The following is a 22,056-nucleotide window of genomic DNA, read 5'->3' as shown; positions in this document are numbered from 1 at the left end:
ACAGCCCTTCAACTAGCAAATGCCAGACTAATTTAGGGATTCACAGACTTATGTCTAATTGTAGGAGGTTCTTCCATTCAGATTGGCTGTCAAATAATAGCACTTGTGCAAGTATTTGTGTGTTGTTTCAATTGCAGGCTGACTGTGATCCAACTGATCACCTGTATGCCCTTCCTAGGATCTATTAGCTTATTAGTAGCAAATGAATCTACTTTTCTCCTACAGCACTAGCTAGTGAGAGTTAAACAATTTGCAAATGCTTTAGTGACATTTTGTTTGGGGAAAAAGCAGTAGCAGCAGTGTAGTAAACATAGGAAAGAAAAAAACTCATGCAGAATCCTTAGACTTAGTCCTCCAGACTTAAAGATGGAAAACAAGAATCAACTTTCACCTTTTCCTTTATTGCATCAACCTGCAAAGGAATTCAGAAGGTGCAGCTTAGAAAAATCAAATTCCATATTTAGCATATAAAAAGGTAGAAACAAAAGTGTCAGGGAAGAAATAATTAAGGTACAGGTGAGTAAAAACAAAGGTACACCAGAAGTATCTGCTTTAGAAAGGCAGCTCTGCTTCTTGCTGGCTCTTACTTCATTAGCTTCAACAAAGCTACATCCTAATCCTTTATGAGATTAGGAAATCTTTAAGAATCTACTACTCCCACTAAAGACATGGTGTTAGCTTGGTACAGGTGTCTCTGACAAACAGTAGTATTGCTCAGCCCACCTCCCCCAAAACAGCATTTCAGGCTGGCTACAGAGCTACAGGGTAGTCCTGCCTTTAGAAAAAAGAGCCAGGCCAATTTCTGAACAAACAGGCACCTTAGTCTTCACTGACTGCATGAAAGTAAAAGCTGAACTCAAGCTTGGAAAAGTCTTAATCATTAAGCAATTTACACCATTTCACTGGAAGATACTCCAAGAGCTTCAGCTGGGAAAATCTTGCTAGCGACAGTTGGATTTAACTCAAGTCTGTTCAAGTCTGTCAGAGCATTACCAAGTAGTTCCCAAATCCTGAGTCACTCCAAATAAGAGTTGAGTCATAATTAGTGCCATTAAGTGTCAGAGCCACATTTTAGAGTTAAATGCATAGCAAAGTAAGTTATCTCTAGGTCTAGCTATAACGCTGTTCTAGTATACACAGTCTAGAATTTAGTTAAAGCTTGATCCCAGCTGGGATTCCTGACTGACAAAGCACGGGAAATGCCTGGAGCCTGGAACTACTTTAGACACTGCCCAGGGTCAGGCAAACACTACTGATGTTGGTTCTGTAATTGGTAGAGGGTGGAGCCTGCAAGTGTTTCAGCCTCTTAGAGGGTGAAGTCTCTCCCCAGATGGACTGAAAAGTAAGTGCGGACATGGACAGACAGACATTGGACAAAGCCCAAACCAATGTTAGTAGCAAGCAGACAGTCTCAAGGCATTCACCACAGTGACTAACAAGCTCTGGGTGCTGGAGAGGCACCTGCTCTTACCTTGGTCAAGTATTCCTTCATGACCTGAATAAAGTATGGCATGGCAAAGTCCATAATGTTGTGCCTCCACGCTGTTTCCAAGACAACATCTGGCCTTAGGAGATCGTAGCAGGTGAAGAGACAAGCACCAAAGCATTCCCTCTTGTTCTCCTGCAAGAACCACTGCAGCAGCTCTTCTGCCAGCTCAGTATCTTTGGATTCAGAAGCGTACTGCATGGCATCCTGCAACGGGACAGAGCCTCAGCCTCGGGGGACACAACAATTCACAATGTGCTGTTAACCAGGCTCCCCTCAGAGCCAGTTTGCTAAAGCTGACCCAGTGTGTCTCACCTTGTAGAGCCTGTCCTTCTTACAGAGCTCCACGCTCTGTTTCCAGCGGTTGTTGCCTTTGAAGAGATAGGCAGCGATCCTTCGGAACTCTATTAGCTCGTGTTTCTCCAAACGTTGGGCAAGAGAAATGTTGTCAAAGTTGTCATAAGCATCTATAGAAGTCCTAAGAGCCTGAGTGAAGCAGAAGAAAAAAAGTCACACTCTGATGTACAACTGCACCCACAAAATGCAAATATTTTCCATTAGTTCTGTATTCCTGCTTGGAGGAAGATAAAATACCCCAGCCAGACCTGCAGAGATCTGCTATTTTATTTGTGAGGTTGCTGTTTGACATACATCAAGTTTAGAGCGTTTCAAAAAGTATTTTTCAGTAGGTTAAGAGTCTCTGAATACCAGGCAGCTGTTCTCTGAAAACAGCAGAACAGCCAGACATCACAACTGTTTGCCTCTTCTGTGAGTCCTTTTCTGAGCAAACACTCTTTGTTTGCCTTAAATAAAAGCTGTCACACTCATAACAAAGTCGCCACTCCACCCCCAATAGGAATGACACAAAATGCTCTCAGAAAGCCACTGACACTTTTCCACTTAATCCTTAGCTCTTCACCACTAATCCAGTTTAAAGCTGCAGAACATACATTTAAGGAACTAAAGTTAATGGCAAGTAGGTAAAAACTTCTGAAAATCAGAAAGAAAACTGTGTTTCTACACATTAAACAAAGGCTGAGAAATGAGGTAAATCCAGAATTAAGTGCTTCAAGACAAGACATACCTGGTAATCTTCTTCAATAATGAAGAGGTTGTTGAGGGACTCATTGACTGATTTGTTGTTGTGATTTTGAACAGAGCGCAGGTAAGGCTTAACCAGGGGCAGCTGTTTAACCTTCAAGGAATCAGAGAGATACATTTAAGTCAATTTTTGTGCAAGTCTCTTAGCATCTTCCCTGGCAGGCAGGGGAGTAGCTAAGCATTTTGAAATGCTACTACAGCTCAATGCTTTCCCCGCTTTTGCTTTCATCTGGATAGCAGGAAAATTACCTTTGTGAAGAAGGTGACAGCACGAGTGTGGTCAAGCCGAGGGGACAACACCATCAGCAGATCATTGAGCAGCAGAGGCTTAAATTCCAAATAGAATTGAACTGCCTTGTAGTACAGCTCCACATTGGCCACCTAGAGAGGAGTAAAAATGCTTGTTCAGAGCAGGAGTTTGATTATGGGGAAATCCAAATGAAAAACAGACATAACTTTCACAAGGAAAGCAATACCTTAGTGATGATATCTTTGAACTGGCCTTCTTTCCAAGCATCTGTTGGGTGATTCATCATTGTGATTATGGCATTATCATATTCTTCATACTTATCATACAGGAACACCAGTTCAGCCCACAGATGGGCTTGTTCTGCAGCTCTCAAAACCTAAACAAAAAGCAGAATCAGCAATATTTCCATCAGTGCTCAGGCTTTAGTGCCATTAATAACCTCCGGAGCTGCTTGTGCAAAAGCTGGGTACAACAGCTCAAAAAAGTGTGTTTTCAGCTAAATTTAAAGCCTCAAACATTCACCTTGGGAATGTTGACTCTGGACCAGAACAGCTCCAAGTGCTCCCTCATCTTCTGTGGCTTGAACTTGGAGTAGAGAATTGCCAGCTCTGTGAACATCCCCATGTGTGCTCGCTCCAGCCCAAGCGCTGCTTCCAACATAGTGATGAGTTCTTCAAAGTACCCACGATCCTTAGAGACACAGACAGAGACATGTCACATCAGGAACCATCCCAAATCCCAGATTTTGACAAGGGTTGCCATGACAGAACTGACTGTACAACAGGAGTCAGCTTAATTACCTGGTAATAGTTGATTAGCTCTTCCAGCTCATCTGCATGCACTACAATATGGAGCCCACACATCTGAGCCAGGCGGAATTCTTTTCCATCCACACAAGCAAAGCAGACCTGGAATTGAGAGTTGTGTTACTGCTTATAGCCAAGGCTCTGAGCAGGCCCCAGCTTTGAAGTCCTTGGCCTCAGAGGTAGTAAACTCACCTCTTTCCACGTGCGAGTGCTGTTGGCTTTCCGAGCACCATCCACGGCTGCCTGGTACTCGCCGAGGTGCACCAAGGTTGAGGCCAAACGGCCGAAGTTGGACACGTTGTTGTACAAGAGCTTGGCTGCTTCATACATCTTCTCATCGTAGCAGCGATCACCAACCTGGGGCAGAGCACAGCCAGGTTATTCCTGCACATTTTTACGTTAAATGTGTGGCATTCAAGCCCCACATTGTCAAAGCGGATTTAAAGGCCAAGATCCATGTGCATATCCAGACAGAATTCCCAAAACCCCTCTGTGAGGCAGCAAAACAAAGTCAGTCTCACTCACCTGCTGGATATGTGCATTGTTAGGGCCATTGATGAACTCCTCTAGCTCTGCCAGGCGGTTTGTTTTAGCAAGAGCAAAGATTAATTCTGTTTCCACATACGACTCCCGGGCCTTCTTGCGTGCCATCTGCAGATATTTCACCAGCTCTTCCCAGTTTCCTATGGAAAGGAGTTCAGAATGTTTATTTCCCACCACTGGGGACACTTGTGGTTAGCTTAAAACAATCAGCTGAACCTCATTTTGATGTATGACAACAAGATACAGGTCTGGCAGAACTGCAGTTTGAGCAGACCAGGCAAAAGAGCTGAGCAATATCAACAGCCAAGATGTAAATAAAACTTAATCATACCACTGGCATTAGCAGCTTGAACAACTTCCATGTATGAGGAAGGATCATCTGCTTTAATGTAGGAGTCAATTGCCTCCTTTACCATCCCCTTCTGGAGCTGTGCTTTGGCCAGCTGGCTCCACACTGCAGGTTCATTGCAGCGCTCAGCGAACTCGTACGCACGGTCCAGGTTCCCAATGTGCTCTATCAACACCTGGGAAAAGGATAACCATGATCAGCCACTCCCAGAAAGGGAAAAGCTGGGGTTTATGTAAGTTCCTCAATGCATCCACAGCCTTTAAAACAGGGACTAACTCCATACAAGCTGCACAGCCTGAGTGATTTCAGGCTTACAAAGTTTCAATAAACAACATTTGTTCTGTTTCGTAAGACAAGACGCTGAGCAGCTTTGGGCACTTTGCTAATTGGTGCTAAGCACCAGCAAAATCCTTGTGTGGGGATGCGCAGGGAGTTTTTACAACCTGAGAGCTGAAGATACCTGTACAGCTGATGTATTGACATCAAACTTCCTGAAGATAGCAAATGCCTCCTCAAAAAGCTCATTGCTGATAGCAATATTGGCTATGTCAGGGGCATCATAGTTATCCAGGCGATTGATGTACTCCATGACACGGGTGCGGTCAGCCTTGATAGCTGTAAGGATGAGAAGGTTCTGCAGATTCCTGAAGAGGGAAAGAAATATTTGCTTATCAAATAACAATCAAGAAATTCACCCTCCCCTCTGGAGAAAGCATTTGTTTATTTGCTGTTTCACATTACAGCAATAATACCAAGTTTCCTGTGGTTTAGCTGTCATTTCACACACCTGTGCTCACTGAACACTGAATTATCCAGCACAATTTTCTCCAGCAGTTCAATGAGCTCATTGGGAAGATCTGCAGTCATGAAGGCCTTCACAGTGACAGAGACTTCCTCGGGGTCCTGGGTCTCTGACAGTGCAGTCTGGACAACCTGCAGGCAGAGTCAAGGCATGGAAAAATGAATGATGTCAGGTTCTGCAAATCCAGTTAGGACAGGCAAGGCTGTGAATGTCCTGCCAGCTGTACCTGGTCAATCAGGGGTCTTCTGTAGGGGTTGCTTTCCAGTAGCACACTGGCCCAGAGCTCGGGGTCCTTACGACGAACTAAGTAGCGGGAGAGACTCTTGAAGAGGGAGTTCTCATTGCACACCTGGAGAAAAGCACAGCTTGCTCAGAGGGAAGGCAGAGCTATGGAGCCTACAGATAATTGTATTGCAACTCTGAACTGAGGGGCAGACTAGGAATCTCTGTCTTTGATACTCCATTAACCTCCCATTTTAGGATGGGCAGGAGAGTTTCCCGTTTTTCATCAAGCTGCAGAGGGAGGTTAAACAGCCACCTCCTGTTCTGTGTTAGAAGCATGCACTTCCCAGCTTAATATATTTTAGGAAATACATAAAGTTTTCTATGTACCCCAAGACACTGATGTTAGGAGCCAATCAGCAGCCTGGGCATACGTACATTAATCAGCTCCAGATCGCACTGTCCACGCTCGTAAGCCACGCAGGCCAGGTGAGGGTCCCTCTTCTCACAGTACTTGCCAACAACACGACTGTCATAGTAGGGATTCTCACGCAGGAATCTCTCTGGGTTGTTGTTGCTGTCAATGTAAATCTTGGCCAGTGCATTGTGAGTAGCAGGCTCCTCACAGCCCTCGTGAATTCTTGCTTCCAGCCAGGGCAGAAGCAGCTTCAGCCTAGAAGGAAGTGATTTTCACGTGAGAGGCTGAGTAAGTAAATAGCCAATTGCATAAATTCTACACTCTGGAAGCCAGTCTTGGTGTAGGATAGAGTCAGGAACTAAACCAGAGTTTTACAGTAACCTACATTTTGATTCATTACTCTAAAGATGTAACCTCCTGACACTATGAATAAAACACACCAAAGTTATCTGGAGAGATCCCCACATCAGCCAAGAATTAGAGCTGGTTCTCACCCAGTGGCAGCTTCTGCTTGTGTCAGTACCAACTTTAGCTGTGTGACATGCACTGATGAATGAACAGCAGACTAGGAATTGGTAAGAGACTTGTAGAAGTTTAATACCTGTTTCTTTTCTCAACCTCTGCAACAAGTTCATCAGTTGAAAATTGACCTCTCACTACAAGGATGAGGTTCTTGATCACATCTTCAGAGCAATCCACATCAAGCAGTCCCCCAATAACAACTGGCAGACGGCTTGGATTCACCTACACAGGAGCATTCAAAGAGGTCAGGATGCTGTCAGGGACCAAGGGCAGGCTAGAACTCCACTTGTTAAGACTGACCCCATCTTCCTGCCTTTACTCCCAGCCTCCTGAGGTTCTGAACAAGCTTAAAAGTCAATTCTTCAGTCAACAGGTGTTTCCATCCCAGCCCAGTGGCTCACTTAGCTCCTATAGGAAGAGCTCCTGAGCAATCCACTTTGTCCTTGCAGGAAGTTTAAAGGAAAACTTCCCCTCCTCCCCACTCCAAAATGTTGAGACTTAAAATCATCCCAACAACTCAGAAGTTATTCTACCAATTCTTCCTCCTTCAAGTGGCATGTGAGTGGGAGTTACTGTTAACCTGACTGAAGAATGAGATCTGACTCACATCAGGGCTAATTGACTGGAGGCCACTAATAATCACTTAAATGTCAGTCTCGGGTACAAAGTTGTTTGCAGAACACTTAAACATGATGCCTGTAGTTGTATATGATACTGTAAAAACCGATCAATTTGACTCACTGAAGCCGAGGGACAAGTTATCACCTACCTTCTGTACATAAATCTCAATATATTTTTGAAGATTATTTCTATACAAATACAGCACCAAGTCGTGGACAAAGTCAAAGCGGTCACACACAATGATGAGAGGCAGCTGGTCAGTGAGTTTAGCTTCCTAGAAAGAGAAGAGCTTTAGTAATTTGGTTTTGCTCTTGGACTTAAGCAGACAAATAATACAGTCACTTAAACTGTCAAAGCAGCTGAATTTGGAAAGCCAAAAGTCAACAGTCAACCAAATAATGACAGCTTGTTGTTCAGCTAATTGTTTGCAATATGTAAAGTGGGAGCACTCACACCCAGTGCAGGGCGTGAGGAGCAAGAAGCTTTTTGGAGTTTAACCCTGCTCCTTTGCATGGCAGACTCTACAGTTTGACAACACAATACAACTATTACAAGCCTAGGCTATAGAGAATATTTTTAGTTGCCACTGGTGTTTGGTGTGCAGGATTAGCACTCTGGGATTTCAAAAGAAATTTAACCAAGACTAGATTAAGTTGTGGTTCACAATGTAAAACTTATATACAGAATTAACTTTGAGTGCCATGTGTCATGTGATACCTCCTAACTATGGATTTAGAGAACAGTAAGAATTAAGCTCTATAGCAGTACTACTTAAACTGCTTACCAGATTAATTATCTAAAAGCATTCCAACTTTCAGCATAAGGTTACAATGGCTGCAGTACAGAAGCTTAGTCTATGTGGCAGACAGTATTCCGGATGCATATTTCAGATCACTTATTCCAACATGCACATCCCAGAATATAATCCTACATATAAATTACACTTAAGGACTTTACACAGGGAGGCCTGTACTGGGAGATTTACCTGGTACATGTCCTGCACATTCCAGACATGGAACAGCACAAAAAACAATAACTTTCATCAGGAATTTGACAGCTTGATAACATATCTTAGGTGGCTTGATCAAATTACATACCTTACACCTCGGTGACACCAGGTTAGTTTTAGAGAATTCTCTTGGGGAAGAGTTTTGCCATCTTCAGATATGATCAGCAAAATCTAAGACTATGCTATGTAACCAACAAACATGAAGGCAGGAAATGTTCCCAGATAAAGTTTTCCCCTCCCACACGGTTCCTCGGGTATTTCTCAGAGTGTTGTGTTTGTCACTAAGCTCTGTACTAAGACTACAGAATCTGAACTTGGAGCACACCATCTTTTCCTACTTTCCAGCAATGCTCTGGATCAGTCAGGATATATTCCCACTGACTGGCATCTCCCAACAGAGCTAAAGCATGGCTCACCTGGCTGAAATTTCAGTGTGTAGGAGTAAGACAGATCAGCCCTGAAAGCATTTATGGAATTAATTGACTCTTTTCATCTGTTGTTTCTGTAGTTGCTCAGTTGGAATTGATTACACTATAAATGAGCATTAAATGATCAACTCATTTGGCACTATGGGTGTTCTCAAGTTAAGCAAACTGTTTCCTGCTTTATAGAAGACATTTTTAACAAGTTCTAGGTAAACTGGTACATTTACTAGAGGTTAAGAGTTCAAGCCAGATTAACCTTAGCAAGAACAGTGAGGAACTGACCTGACATTCTCATTTTTTAGACAATATGCCAGGCTCATACTTCATTAGGAGGTACTGTCAACGTGGCAGATACTCTGGTTTGAGGACACTTGGATCCTTAAGTGCAAAGGTTAAAACTCATCTATTTTCAGAGCTGCCTCATTTCACTAGTGAAACACCACGTTTTATCAAAACCCCAAACAGCCCCAAGACAGTCCAGTGTTACCCAAACATTACCTTGAGGAAGTTTTTAACACGTTCTGGATCATAGCAGTTACTTTCCCTGCAGATTCTTTCCACTTCTTTAATTTGTCCTGTCTTGCATGCAGCTTGAATGTACTTGAAGTGCACATCTGGATCCTGGCTGAAGTTTACAATGGAGCCCAGGAAATAAAACAAACCTGGAGAGAAAGAGTCAACAGATTACCTGCTGGTCTCACTTGAAAGTACAAATCCCAAATGCTACAGGAATTTAAGACACCCATTTTGAACAAAGGCAAAAGGCCAGCATTCTAGGTTTTTCTACAGCTCCAAACATTTTCCAGGATTTCAGAAAAACAAATTATACAACTGAATAGTGGTATCCATCCTAAACAGGTAAACTTTAGGCTTTTGATCTGTTTCAAGACAAATTTGAGGCCTAACTACTTAAGCCCATTATGGCTTTCTAGATTTCAGCAGACAGACAGTCCTCCATACACACATCTGCAACAAGGTGAGCACCAGCTCCTCTTGCAGAAGTACAGACTTACCTTCAAAGCTCTTGAAGGACTCAAAGAGCTCAATGAGTGACTGTGTTGACAGCTGTTCGTGGTATTTGGAAGCTACCTGGACACAGATCTGCAGGTTCTGACGGATGTTAGCGGACAGCATCGCACGCAGACACTCCAGAGAGTCTTCTACTGATAAGGACCCAAAATAATTCACTAACCACTGCAAAGACACACACAAGGCATTTCAGACCCGAGCAGAAGAGCAGTTATTAAAGGCTGGATTTGTAGGTGCAGGGTGTTTGATGCCTTACCTCAGGGTTGAGGAGGTGAGTGTGAACTACTGCACGCTTGATGTCGTACAGGTCTGTGAAGTGCTCCAGTGCTCTCTGCAGCAAACCAGCCTTCTCACACAGCTGAGCTATGTGAGCCCGGTCATAGTGAGTAAACATTTGGTTTCCCAGGATGGCATCTGCAACCTAGGAGGAAAAGGGAATATTTTCACTCAGTTCCTGAGCACTGCCACCAGGGTTTGCCATGTCCAGCTCCAGGAAGTCTGAGCACATACCTGAGGCGCGTGCATGAGGTTCATCTCAAGTAAACGTGTTTGCAGGGGACCTTCTGAGGGACGATTATTCTTCAGTGCATCCAGCAGAAAGGCTGTACATTGCTGGATTAAATTATATTCCATAAAGACATCCACAATCTACAAATGAAAAAAAAAGAAAGAAATGCAGGTTTTTGATTAGGAGCTGGAAGTATATTTAAGCATCAATGCAGCTTCCAAAGCTAAAACCAAACTCATTGCTCTGATGGTTTGAGTAGGGCTCCTCTTACCAATTGAATGCTTTGAAGTCAACATTTCACAGCAATAAAGTTATTTACCTGTGTTATATCTGCAAGAGGCTCTTCATCTTGAACAAGCATTTGTGCAAACTGCTGTCCTTGATCAGGGCTGATTCTCATTACATTCCTCAGCAAAAAAATCCAGTCTGGAGTATATCCAACCTGAGAAGATTATGAAAAGTAAGAACTCAGCAAAAGCACACACCTTGTAAATATAGAGCTGAGTAAAGCTACTGTCAGGAGATTACACAACTCAGCCAGGATTTCCTCTTTTGGAAAAGGCTACATGGGGAAGTAGGGAAAGACCCATGTAGGAAGTCTAGCAGTAACTATTAATAAAAGACTTGAGGCAAAACTGTAAATAAAATAAATACTATACAGGCTCACAGATTCCCCCACAGTTACTTCAGAACATGCACTAGTTATTAAATACTAGAGAGATACAGCAATTTATTTTTCTCTCACCTTCTTAGCATACAAAACAATCTTCTGGACTTGTCCTGTTTCAGCAAAACACTGGATGACCTTGTTTGGAACATTGGCTCTCAGATAGACACTAAGTGCTAGTGTAGGATCCACAGATTTCACAAGGTCTCCCAGCTCCTCTGAGCACTCCAGCTGTTCAGAAACAGAAATGCAGTCAGCCCACCCTGACAGTGCCATGCTGAGATGCACTACCATCCTCTTCCCCATTTATCTTCTTTCTTTTGGACTTCTCTTTAAAAAATTAAGGCCCAGCCTGACAGCCTGAGTTGACTCTCCCAGCAGTGATCTAGTGGGCTCAGGTCTTCATGTTCTATAGCAGTCACACAGATTTTCAGAGCAGAAACAACTGGGTGACACATTGTATCAGCATGTTTCTCCAATTAATTACACAGAAGCACATTTATCCAATTAATTACACAGAAGTAACCACAGCTCGAAGCACTTGCAGTCAGTATCCAAAGGAGTGGTTTGGCAAAGCCCAGCAGCAGCAGCTCAGAGCTTGCCATGCTCTGCACATCCTGCTGTGATTTTAAATGTAGAATGAGTGAGAATTTGATCAATTCTCATGCAGTAATTTGAGTCATAGTGACAGGTAGAGTGAGCACCTATTGCTCAGCTATTTGCTGTCACTGCTGAGCCCCCAGCTGAGTTTTCCTGGGAAGGAGGAAGGCTGTCAGGCAGTGCTGTTCCTTCCCCCACACAGCTCTGAAGGTACCAACCCCAAACTTACCTTATCTTCTTTTAACCATTTTTCCAAGAGCTGCTTGCGGCCCTGCTGGAGCACTGGTCTGCAGAGCTCCAGTGACTCATACTTGTTCAGCTGCCCTTGGTCCAGCAGAATGCCAAAATACTGCAGGAGAGGGGAAGTCTGCCCTGGCTGAGCTGGAACACTCTGGAACCGGCGTATGGTGTCTGGAGTACGCAGAATTCCCTGCCAGAGAGAGAAGAGAGATGCAGTTCAATTTTCTTTTCTGCCGTTGTGGCTTGGCAAGAGTTTCTCCAGGAAGCTGGAGGTAATGTCACTGTAGCTGTCACAAGCATTTCTATGTTTTGCCAGCCCAGAATGTCAGGAGCAATATGGCTGAACACCAGCTCAGGCACTGAGATGCTGTGACAGAAAATGTGCTAAAATAATCCATTCAATTTATTTCGGTAGCAATGCAGATTTAAGTCCAGAATTAGGACATCCTTGGCCTTGCAAGCAAGTTCCTCTCATCTGAATTTAGTCTTAGCCTGAGTTTGTTTATCCTGTTTCCAGGTGCAGCCTCAGCTAGAGGTTGTCTTTTCACAGACACTTTTTTGCATCACTGGAGAAATAAAGGGGAGAACCAGAAACATTATGAACTGTAGCCATTACTTCATCATTTATTCCTCCTCTCCTCTGTGGGCTTTACAAACTCTAAGATCATCCAGCTTGCAGTCAGTGTCAGCACCCAAAATATCTGTGAGACACCAAAGTCCTACTTTGGGAAAAGAACAGCAATAAGGTTGTGCCCTTGCCACTAGAAAGATTCACTGAGCTTTCCTGAAGCAAGAAGCTGAAGTCAGTAGAGTTCAGTGCTGTTCTGAACACTTTACCTTTGGGGCATTAGCTGCCACTTTTGCTGCCTCTGAATAGTTCCCTTGTGCAAAGAGTGCATTGAATTTCCTGGCAAAGAGCTCCTCGGCCCCTGCCAGGTTGTTGCGGACAGCCATCCGTAAAGCCAGGTCAGGATTCTGCAGCACGTTTGTGATGTAGGGAATGATGTTCTCCTCTTCCACACACACTGAGAGCACCTGAATAAAGCACCAGGGGAAACCTCCAGTTAGCCCAAAAATCAAAAATGAGCCAAAGGCTAAGCTAACTTCTAAGAGGAAAGTTTTTCATCCCTTAGTAACTCATACTTGTCATTTTATTAAAGAGACCTCTGGTTAGAAAGAACCAATGTCATCCACTGTCTGTATCAAAGCAGGCAATTAATAGTTTGAAGTATTTGCAGAGGTAGAAACACAGGGATACAATGGATCTTTCAGGGATACAGGGATCTTTTAAAACCCTTACTCAATGTCTTAAGTAATCAGTTCTAGAGGATACCAGGAACAAATCTTCTACTCTATATTCCCCATGCTCAACAAGCAACACCACCCAAAATCAATCTGGGCTAAAGGCATGGCTGTACAATGTTGTGACTTGTTCATAAAGTAATTAAGTGAGATGTTCATGGAGATAGAACAGCAAATTTATTTAAGGGCTCACTACACTGTCAGACCTCACATGTTCTGAGCAGGGTTCAGAGTTAACATTTCTGCAAACTTTTAGACATAGATATGAACCCTGCAGTGTATCATGAAGAGCCAGTGGGATTAGCTAAAGAAGTGGCTTCCAGGCCAAGTTTTCTTACTTGTCCCTTTCTGTTGACTCCAATAATTCCAGCTGTTGCTTCGTGCTGTGCAGTAACAAAAATGGTCTCTCCACTGATCCTGTTCATGTAGATACAGGTGCCAGTTTCCAGATCATACAAGTGGATGTAGCCATACTTTGTTATGAGGAACACCACATCGTGCTTGTCACTGATCTGCAAAACAGAAATAGATTACTCAAATTTGGCACTGGATAAATGAGTTGGTGCTTTTGAGACTCAGCAAACAGCTGGGCCATTTCAGGACAGCCAGAAGTGCTGTTTTATTTTTACTTGAGTACTATCACAGCAGAATGACATTTGAAGAGCTTGAAAAGCAGTTAAAACATATGGATATTTCTTCCATAAATAAGAACATGCTGCTTTTGAATGCTGCTTGTCCCCACCTTTACATCACCACTACTGAAGCAGCAGTCACACCAGTCACACCAGTTTAGGACCAACCCTCAGGCCCACATTAACCAGCTGGTTCCCAGTGCCCTGCTCCTGTCACATCCACCAAGAGAAGCTGCAGACCTGTTTGCAGCTGTCATACCTGCATAGCAACAGGAAAGTCACTTTGTGCTTCAGGAGGAAAGAAGACATCCACAGCTTTCTTTGGAAAGGGCTGATTCCCAGTGGGTGGTGTGCCAACCTCAATGATATGCAGCTGTGCAAGAGATAAGATTAATTCTTGCATCTAATTTATTTAACAATAGATTCAACAATGAAATGACAGCAATTCCCTTGCTGCTCAGCCTTAATCCCAAGTTTATGCAAAGACAAACTAAGTTAATCTTCCTAAATATTTTCACTGGCTAAAGGTGTGGCACTTGGTGTTCATGTACCAAAGGTGAGGGAAACAGTTAAATATGATCTTTAGTTGCCCCTAATTACTTGGAAGTTTCAGGATTCAGTTAAGTTACTTTAGATGCACTCTTTTAACTTGGTTCACGTTCTACAGAGACAGTTCTGAAGATGTTTCTCTGAATCTAGCTCTGATTTTATTGTAATTCAAATAATTACAGCATTGGCATTGGACCACTATTTAGCCTTGCAACACTATTGCTTCACTTTTTAAATTTTTTTTATCCAACATTTTGGAAATTAGTTGAGTCTGATACCAGGGATCAGCATGGAAGAAAGATTACCACAGCTTTTCCCTCAAGCTTAGCTCTGTGAAGCTGAGAGTCACATGTTTCAAGCAGCTAATTAGGCTGGTCATGACATGCCACTTAACTTCTCCACTCACAGATTCTTGCTACACCAGGTAGTCCAAGCTCTGCATGCACCACATGTCATATCCAGACTGACACAGTCCTTCACTTTCTTCCTTAAATGCAACTTTTTGCATTAAACCACTTGTTCTCCTGGAAGCAGAGAACCAGGGTGAGTCACTAAAGATTACAATATATTTAGAACCAAGCCTTACCTTACCCCCAGCTTGCCCTCTTACTGCAAAACAGAAGAGAGTGGATTCTTCAGCATTCCCTTCCATCTTGAACTGTGCAAAGCTGGCTGCATGTCCCTCGATGGGCTGGGACACTTTTCTGTCCACAGAGTACAGCTGCATTGCTCCCACTACACGGTTTTGCTACGCAAAAAAGAACAAGTGTCAGGACAAAGGCAGTGTGACAGAAATTTCATTTAATATTGGTCAATATGCTGCCATTTCAAGCTTCCTCTTACAACACCACCACTTCAGACTCTTAACCTTGCACTAGTGTTTGTATCATTACAAATCCAATTATAGTAATGTGAGATTTTTCAGTTACACTTAAATTTGTTATTTGAAGATTGAGACGAGTATTTAAATTTAATTGAATGAACAGATCAGTCCTGTTCCTGTAGAAGGAGACAACAAGACAAGCTCTGGGGTTTCCACACCTTCCTGGAGGTAAAGTACCTGCGCAGATATTCCAGTCAGCAAGAGCCATTTCTGCTTGGCATCAGTTCTGTAGTTGATGATCTGGCAGCCGGCAAGGCTGGAGTGGCGATCAAACATCTTCACGGGCTGGGACTCCCCCTCCATGCTCCAGTGGTAAACTGCATTATCCGTCACGAGGGCAACAGTGTTCAGAGAGATCCACTTCCAGAAGGTGACATCATCTGTCATGGTGTGAGCCTTCATCTTGCTCTTCATCTCGATGTTAAAGATTTGCAGCGTTTTCCCAGCTAGAAGACACAGCGTCATTAGCACGTGACAGGGCAGAAGAGCTGCACTAGGACATCAAACCCTGGGGGCTTCCTTCAAGAAAAAGCTGTTCTACACTGGCAGATCTTCAGGGATCAGCTTTCACTTTGAACCAGACCACACTCCTAGGGCTGATTTTACTGATTTGCCACTACCGAGCAATCAAACAGATGTGGAGAATGGGTCGGTAAGGAGACAAAAGCTTCAGTCACACAAATGGGTTGGAGGATACTTCACATACATCAAAACCAGGTTACAATCATGCTGAGGCTCTTTGGAGTTGTGAGGGAAGCTATGTCAGTGGCATTAAAAGCTATGTCCACATCTGTTTTAAATATTAAAAGGGCACAACATGGAACAGTCAGGTTGGCAGAGGGCTTTTGTCATTCAGGCTAATTAACCAAAACCTTGGGGTTGCACTAATGGGATACACAGCTACTGACTGCAAACCAGGCTGACAGCAACTGTGCAAGGGAAGGAATCTAGTGACCAACACAAGCTCTAGAAGGCAAGAGGAAAAGTTCTCCAAATCACATAGAATGATGCATACAAACATCCTGAACAGCCACCCGCAATCATTTCTATCAGTTTTTATAACACAGTGGCCTAGAAAATTATTTCTTCCTGTTGAGAAGATAAGAAAGGTTTTGACCAGTTCTACTACTTATAGGGAAGAATTATTTAAGCACACATAAATGTAGCCCAGGAGGAATAGAAAAGATCTCATGAAACTGGATATAGGCCACAATATCTGCTACAGTTACTAACTGTAGCCCAGCTTGAGGAAGTCACAGTGCCACAGAGGCAAGTGCCTGCACTCACCAAGGCCTGGTTTAGTTCAGAGCAGTTAGTTCAGCAATTGATGCAAGATGCTGAGTCAGGAGTTTCTCCAGAACTTGGAGAAATCTCTTTCTCTACTACAGAGTTACTCAGGCTACAGGCAGCAGTTTGTTTCCACATCTAGTGCAGCTGGAGCTTTAGGGTCAGGGGAGAGGACATTCAGGTAACACATTCCTACATGCTAGGCAAGGTATATTACAAGGCAAAATCTAGACTTGAGTCAAAAGGGTCAGTCCTGCTCATAAAAAACTAAGTATCAAGATCCCAGTGATTTAAGTACACTTTGGGTTCTTGCGTGGATTAATTTTGGGAATCTTAAGGACTCCACTGTTTGGGAGGGCATGAAAACCCTCTGAGTTTTAAGCCTTCAGTTGTTTAAACACCACTGTTCAGCCATGTGCACCACCAATCTGAGCCATTTTATTCTGCTTTTTCTTGTCATAAGACACAACAGGTACTAGGTACAGTCAATTGAAGTAACTCACCATCTGCACACACAAGAAAGCATTAAAGTTGTGACAAAACAGTAGCACAGTATTAAAGTCAAAGTTAGGAAACATTGGATACATACAAATCTTTCCATTAGCAATACATGCATTTCTAGAGTGACTGCACTTAAGGCTTTTTGGTCCTCTGATTGGAAGAGATGGAAATTTCTGGAGACTCCAGAGGACTGTTTGTTCTCTGTAACATCAGAGATACCAAGCTGGCTGACCTTGTATTTCCTTCACCACACAAGTCTTCCCTGCATAGTTTTACTCCTCTTATCGCTGGCTGATATAAAAAATATGCACTGGTTTCTCTCAGCAAGGCCAAAATAAGGCCTTCAGAATATTTGTCCCCCCCTTCCCAGCCTTAGAGCTTTAGTTTTCCTGTCTCTAAGGAAAGGTTTAGCTGATAGACCTTATATTCTTAGATCAGGTCTCATTTCCCTCTAACATGAATCCTTAAAGCCCACACTTGGCTTCCAGCTCTCCCTGCTCAGAAGCTGCAAGCATTTGGACTGAAGGAAAAAACTCATCCTAATGATCAGCAAAATGACAGGAAGCCTCAGCTGAAGCTCCCTGCCCAGCTGCCTCCAGAAAAACTGAAAACACATTCAAATTAATCTCCCATTAAACTGTGGAAAATTGCTACAGGATCCACCCACATAAATTACCTGGGAGACCTCAGTCACTCATAAATTAGTTCTACAGAATGCTCTCCCATCCACTTCAAGCAGCCCTTTATCAGGACTTCATACCTTTCAATGCAATGACTTTACTGGCAGGGTTCATGATAGCACTGTCAGCTGAAATTGGTCTCCGGATTGGGTTGCTGGGGTCATTCATGTCGATGATCACCACTTGAGCCTGTTCTCCTACTTTCTCTCTGATGCAGATAAATTTGTCAGACTCCATTGTCAGAGTGCTGAACCCAATGTTTGCTGGGTTGATGCCCAAATTTTGGAGCTGGAAGAGAAGAAAAAGGTTTAACATGAAGTTATTACCTTGGTATAGCCACAAGCAGCATTTGTGAATGTCATAGGAAATATCAGACTTTGCCTTTTTTTTGTGACAAAACAGCAATGCTACCCCAAACCAACACAACACACAGTGTTGCACAATTTCAGTTAAGCCCAGCAGGCTTCCTGGAGAAGCATTCAAGCACTTGGTATCTTGTCTTCAAAGTCCATTTACAACTTAACCATTAAGAACTCAATCTTTAAGCCCCCTCACATGGCTTAAAGCACACTGAACTCGCCATACTGCAGCTTCAGCCCTCACTCTCACCAGCTTTCCTCCCTGAACTCATCCACTGGCTTTGACAGCTATCACTATTTCAAGCTTAACATCACACGTGAGGTGTCTGAGCTTTATCTTTATCCCTGTGGAGCTAAAAAAAGCTGCCTGTCTAGCAATTAGCAATTAGCCCAGGCCTGTCTGCAGCAGGAGGCAGAGCTGGGCACTACTGAAATCACCAATGGCCCTGCTTAACACAGAAGTTATCAATAAACCATTTCCTTCTCTGAGCACAGCCTGCTCCCCTAAGCCTTTCAATGCCCACGTTTCTTGTACAGCTTGCAACAAAACACTTTAGTTAACAGCACTTTTGCAAAGCTGCTGTATGAGGAGGATGTCAGTAGGAAAACAAAGGTGATTGCATTTTTAACAGCAAAAATGCAGTCATGGTCAGTTCATGGTCATATCACGCAGCTATCCAGCTTGTCCACACATCAAAAACTCCAGTTTTCTTCTACTAGAAGAACTATCAGCTCTAATATTCTGATATTTTTCTTTCTGGAAGACCTTCAAGCCCAAGATGTCCCAAGAAGGGTGAGACCTACAAAGCAATTTTAGGCTGATTGTGCTGGTTTGGAGCTCTTATCAGCTGTGCTCTGAACCAGCTCCAAGGAGGCCATGCCCCAGCTGCTCTGCTCCTGCCTGTTTGCAGTTCCTGATAAAGAGGGTTTTACTCCACTTCCCCTTTGCCCAGGCTCCCCAACAGCACATGTGGGGAACAAGTAACATCTCAGCCATAGTAACAGAAGAAGCTTCACAGAAGTCACTTGGATGGATGATCTAGATTAACACAGAGAATATTTTGACAAAAAAGCCAGGAAACTTTTGGGTGAGAGCATTTGACAGCTATTAAAAGAAAGAAAAATCAAACCCTAACTCCTTGACAAGTCAGAACTCTTTTACTCAGATTTAAGCAAGTGTTTGAGGTCCAGCATCCCAGAATCTGACTACACGTTTCTCAGCCACTTAGAAGATTTTAAATTCAAGCTCAAAAGTCCCTTTCACACTTTGTGCAGTGTCCTCTAGACCTCCTGCAGTGTACATAAGCTAGGGTTATGCACAACCCAATCATCCCTGCAGGGAGGGAAGGTTTGAAGACGTGGGAGTTTGATCTGGTAGAGCTGGAGTGACTTACTGGAATGTGGCATTTCCTTTTGCTAGGGCTGCAGACTTAACAAGTGCCAAATCATTTATCAAGCATTAAATTCCCTCGTTAATTTGGTAGAGGGGGGAGGCTGCAGAGAGCCAAGCACTCTGCCTGGCAATAACTCACAGCACTACACTCAAAGGGTGTCGACAGAACAAATCAGAGCAGCAAGGCCCAGCAGATGGCAGGACTTCTTAGGGAGGTCTAGACAAAACCACCCCATCAAAGGTGCTTGGATATTGCAAGACAGATTTACCTCAATCTCCAGCAAACTGCCACCTGCTAGTGCCAGGTCTGAGGCACTGGCCCAGGTGGGACATGGGAGACACTTTAAATTTCTCTTATCAATGGTGAGGTATTTCCTTGCAAAGATTTAGAATACTGGCACAGGAGCTCTGATGAAAGCCTGGAGAAGTTTTCTGATGGAGGTGCAACCATCAGCAAGGTCTCTAAGTACACAAACTCCTCCTGCCAACATTTCATCTTTCATCTCAACAAACCAAGTGTATGAACCACATCTGCTTCAAGGCTCAGGAAATGGACTCTGACAGAGACAATCTCTGTGTTTGGTTACACAAGAGTGTCACCAGCCAGGAGTGGCACTTCCTTGCCCAGCTGGTAAAGCCAACAGTGAATTTCTTGGCTGCACAGAACTCCTGAGCAGAGATCATTCCCTGGAATATAGGTTGTTTTCCTGCCCAAATAGGCTGAAGTTCAGGTGAGTGAAGCAGGCATGTTTGTAAAGCTAAGCAAAGCAAACAGAGATGAAGATTACTGTTATGAAACATGACAGCAAATATTTCTTTGAAGGCTTTTATTCCAAAAATTTCAATACTATTCAATGTACAAACTCAGGAGTTGAACTACAACTAAGGAGTACAGGGGTTTATGGCAGATTTTTTCTACCTCTTCTCTTTATTACAAAGGGAAAGACCCCCAAATATTTAATGTTGTACCAGGTCCACTACATTTCACTGATTCATTAAAAAAAAAAAAAAAAAAAGTAATTTCAGACATTGCTATATTTTACTACAAACCCCACTTCCTTGGCTTTTAAGCAGATATGAAAGCAGAACTTGCTAACTGTCCTTGGGCAACTCATTTCCAGTTGGAGTTATTTTACACCACCATTTGTTGGAAAGATCAGACTCCTGTTAGGAAGAAAGTGTTCTGTGAAATAGCTGCTCCAGTAGAGTGGAACCATGAAACAGATTGTCAGGGACAGCAGCAACTCTTTGTGTTCAGCAGAGCTGTCGCCCCAAAGGACTCATCTCACCCAAGATCAGATACCTCAGTCACTTGCAGGCTCTGCTGAACCACGGAATTCTGTGATGGCATTTATCTGAGCAGCCCTGAGATGTGAGTCATTGTAACGTAGTAAGGCAATGTCTGATCACCAGAATTGTTTTTTTACTGGAAGATAATTCAAGTGCATTCTTGGTAACTTAGCCAGAGAAGCTGTCACATGTATGGGACATCAAACTGAATGGTAAAACTGCTGACAGGAATCTCTTTGTTGACCCCTTCCTGTAATGTTCCCTTTCTTGTGACAGTCTGCTTAGCTGTCAGATAATTTCTCCTTGCCTACGAGGAAGGGCACGGAAGTGCTGAGCACACATTTCACCTCAACAGGATATAACCACTGCTCTTGTGGCCACAAGCAGCTGCTCAGCCCCTGCCCAGAGACTCCTTATCTACATGCTGCTAGAAATCACACAGCTGGAAAACGCCTCTAAATTGGAAAATTCCCTCTTTATTTGAGAAGCACTTCAGTGTGTAATGAATCATATTAGCTCCATCCCAGGCCATGCTTTCCTAGGCTTTGACTGACCAAGGCAGGCACTTGAGCTGCTCTTTTAATTCTGCACATGAAAATTCAGCAAAGCAAATATAAGTCACACAAAATCATTTGTGTTTGTGATGCTCTCTTAGTTACTCCCTGCAGTTCTGAGAGTCCCACAGCCAGTCCACAGCAAAGTACTTCATATTTACCAATGCAAGGTAAGAGTTACAGCTTGTGACAGCCTAGGAAGTCGTGTTTTCAACAGATAAGGGACCTCTCTAACATTCAAGAGCTCTCCTGTTTCTATATCCTTCCTATTTTCTGCCTCACCCTCGGCAGGCTGAGGCACCACCCGCTCTCAGCAGCCACAGAGGTGCTGTGGGACTGCTTCAGTTCCACCACTGAGGCTGTACCTGCTGAAATGGAGTTCACAACCACTGAATCCCATTCCTCCTCTTTGGTTGAGGCTTCAATCCCAGCAGGAAGCACTAAATCAGCACAGCCACCAAGGCAGGCAGGGCTCTGCACCTCAGTGCCTGCTGAGGGACATGCCCAGAACAGCTCATAAACTGCTTAACTAATTGCTCCTATCCAATTAGTTGAGACACACATACAATCTCTCTCTCCACAAGACACTTCAATTCTCTGTTACGTGTTTTCCCTCTGTAGGAATACTCTGAACCTGCTGGCTTTTGAAATTTGGATCCACTAAGAAGCAGAGAGCAAGAATCCTACAAAACAGCATTAGGCAAAACAGTTCTCCAATTCCTGACTTGTATTATCAACAGAGGATGTAACTGCTTCCAACTAATGCTGTTACAGCAGAGATTTCGTGGTTTAAGCTGCATTAAACTCACTGTCAGCACAATACATGGAAGAATTTTGCTGTTTGTCATATTTAGAGCAAAGGACTGAATTTGTATATTTTGTTCCATGATGCCTTGGCTGTCCTGTTTCAGTCTCTGGCACAGCTGTGATTCCAAGAGCTATCCAAGCACCACCACAGCTGCCATTCAGGTTTGCTCCATCAATGAACAATAGATACAAACCCCCTTTTCCTAGTGTTAAAAAAGCAG

General features: G+C 43.4%; 1 protein-coding gene across 2 annotated transcripts in view; it reads right to left on the bottom strand.

The window, feature by feature from the left end:
- The window catches only part of CLTC (clathrin heavy chain), a 29,695-nt gene that overhangs the window by 4,534 nt on the left and 3,105 nt on the right, over nucleotides 1-22,056 (bottom strand). Inside the window, exons 2-31 of one of the 2 annotated variants that reach the window (XM_021524886.3) lie at nucleotides 17,513-17,720; nucleotides 15,142-15,410; nucleotides 14,668-14,829; nucleotides 13,792-13,905; nucleotides 13,239-13,412; nucleotides 12,436-12,633; nucleotides 11,588-11,788; nucleotides 10,837-10,989; nucleotides 10,411-10,533; nucleotides 10,094-10,231; nucleotides 9,840-10,004; nucleotides 9,568-9,748; nucleotides 9,053-9,216; nucleotides 7,269-7,394; nucleotides 6,579-6,721; nucleotides 5,998-6,232; nucleotides 5,564-5,686; nucleotides 5,323-5,468; nucleotides 4,996-5,179; nucleotides 4,518-4,710; nucleotides 4,169-4,326; nucleotides 3,836-4,000; nucleotides 3,638-3,745; nucleotides 3,360-3,527; nucleotides 3,064-3,213; nucleotides 2,837-2,968; nucleotides 2,571-2,681; nucleotides 1,802-1,972; nucleotides 1,472-1,693; nucleotides 392-412 (exon numbers count right to left, since the gene is read on the bottom strand). In XM_021524886.3, coding sequence (XP_021380561.1) covers nucleotides 392-412; nucleotides 1,472-1,693; nucleotides 1,802-1,972; nucleotides 2,571-2,681; nucleotides 2,837-2,968; nucleotides 3,064-3,213; nucleotides 3,360-3,527; nucleotides 3,638-3,745; nucleotides 3,836-4,000; nucleotides 4,169-4,326; nucleotides 4,518-4,710; nucleotides 4,996-5,179; nucleotides 5,323-5,468; nucleotides 5,564-5,686; nucleotides 5,998-6,232; nucleotides 6,579-6,721; nucleotides 7,269-7,394; nucleotides 9,053-9,216; nucleotides 9,568-9,748; nucleotides 9,840-10,004; nucleotides 10,094-10,231; nucleotides 10,411-10,533; nucleotides 10,837-10,989; nucleotides 11,588-11,788; nucleotides 12,436-12,633; nucleotides 13,239-13,412; nucleotides 13,792-13,905; nucleotides 14,668-14,829; nucleotides 15,142-15,410; nucleotides 17,513-17,720 — 4,806 coding nt within the window. The remainder of the gene's footprint in view (nucleotides 1-391; nucleotides 413-1,471; nucleotides 1,694-1,801; nucleotides 1,973-2,570; nucleotides 2,682-2,836; nucleotides 2,969-3,063; nucleotides 3,214-3,359; nucleotides 3,528-3,637; nucleotides 3,746-3,835; nucleotides 4,001-4,168; nucleotides 4,327-4,517; nucleotides 4,711-4,995; nucleotides 5,180-5,322; nucleotides 5,469-5,563; nucleotides 5,687-5,997; nucleotides 6,233-6,578; nucleotides 6,722-7,268; nucleotides 7,395-9,052; nucleotides 9,217-9,567; nucleotides 9,749-9,839; nucleotides 10,005-10,093; nucleotides 10,232-10,410; nucleotides 10,534-10,836; nucleotides 10,990-11,587; nucleotides 11,789-12,435; nucleotides 12,634-13,238; nucleotides 13,413-13,791; nucleotides 13,906-14,667; nucleotides 14,830-15,141; nucleotides 15,411-17,512; nucleotides 17,721-22,056) is intronic. The other variant, XM_021524888.3, reaches the window with a different exon arrangement.

This window comes from Lonchura striata, chromosome 20, assembly GCF_046129695.1.
Source record: "Lonchura striata isolate bLonStr1 chromosome 20, bLonStr1.mat, whole genome shotgun sequence".
NCBI lineage: Eukaryota > Metazoa > Chordata > Aves > Passeriformes > Estrildidae > Lonchura > Lonchura striata.
Note: the sequence above shows the minus strand (reverse complement) of the source record. Positions and strands in the feature narration are given on the sequence as shown.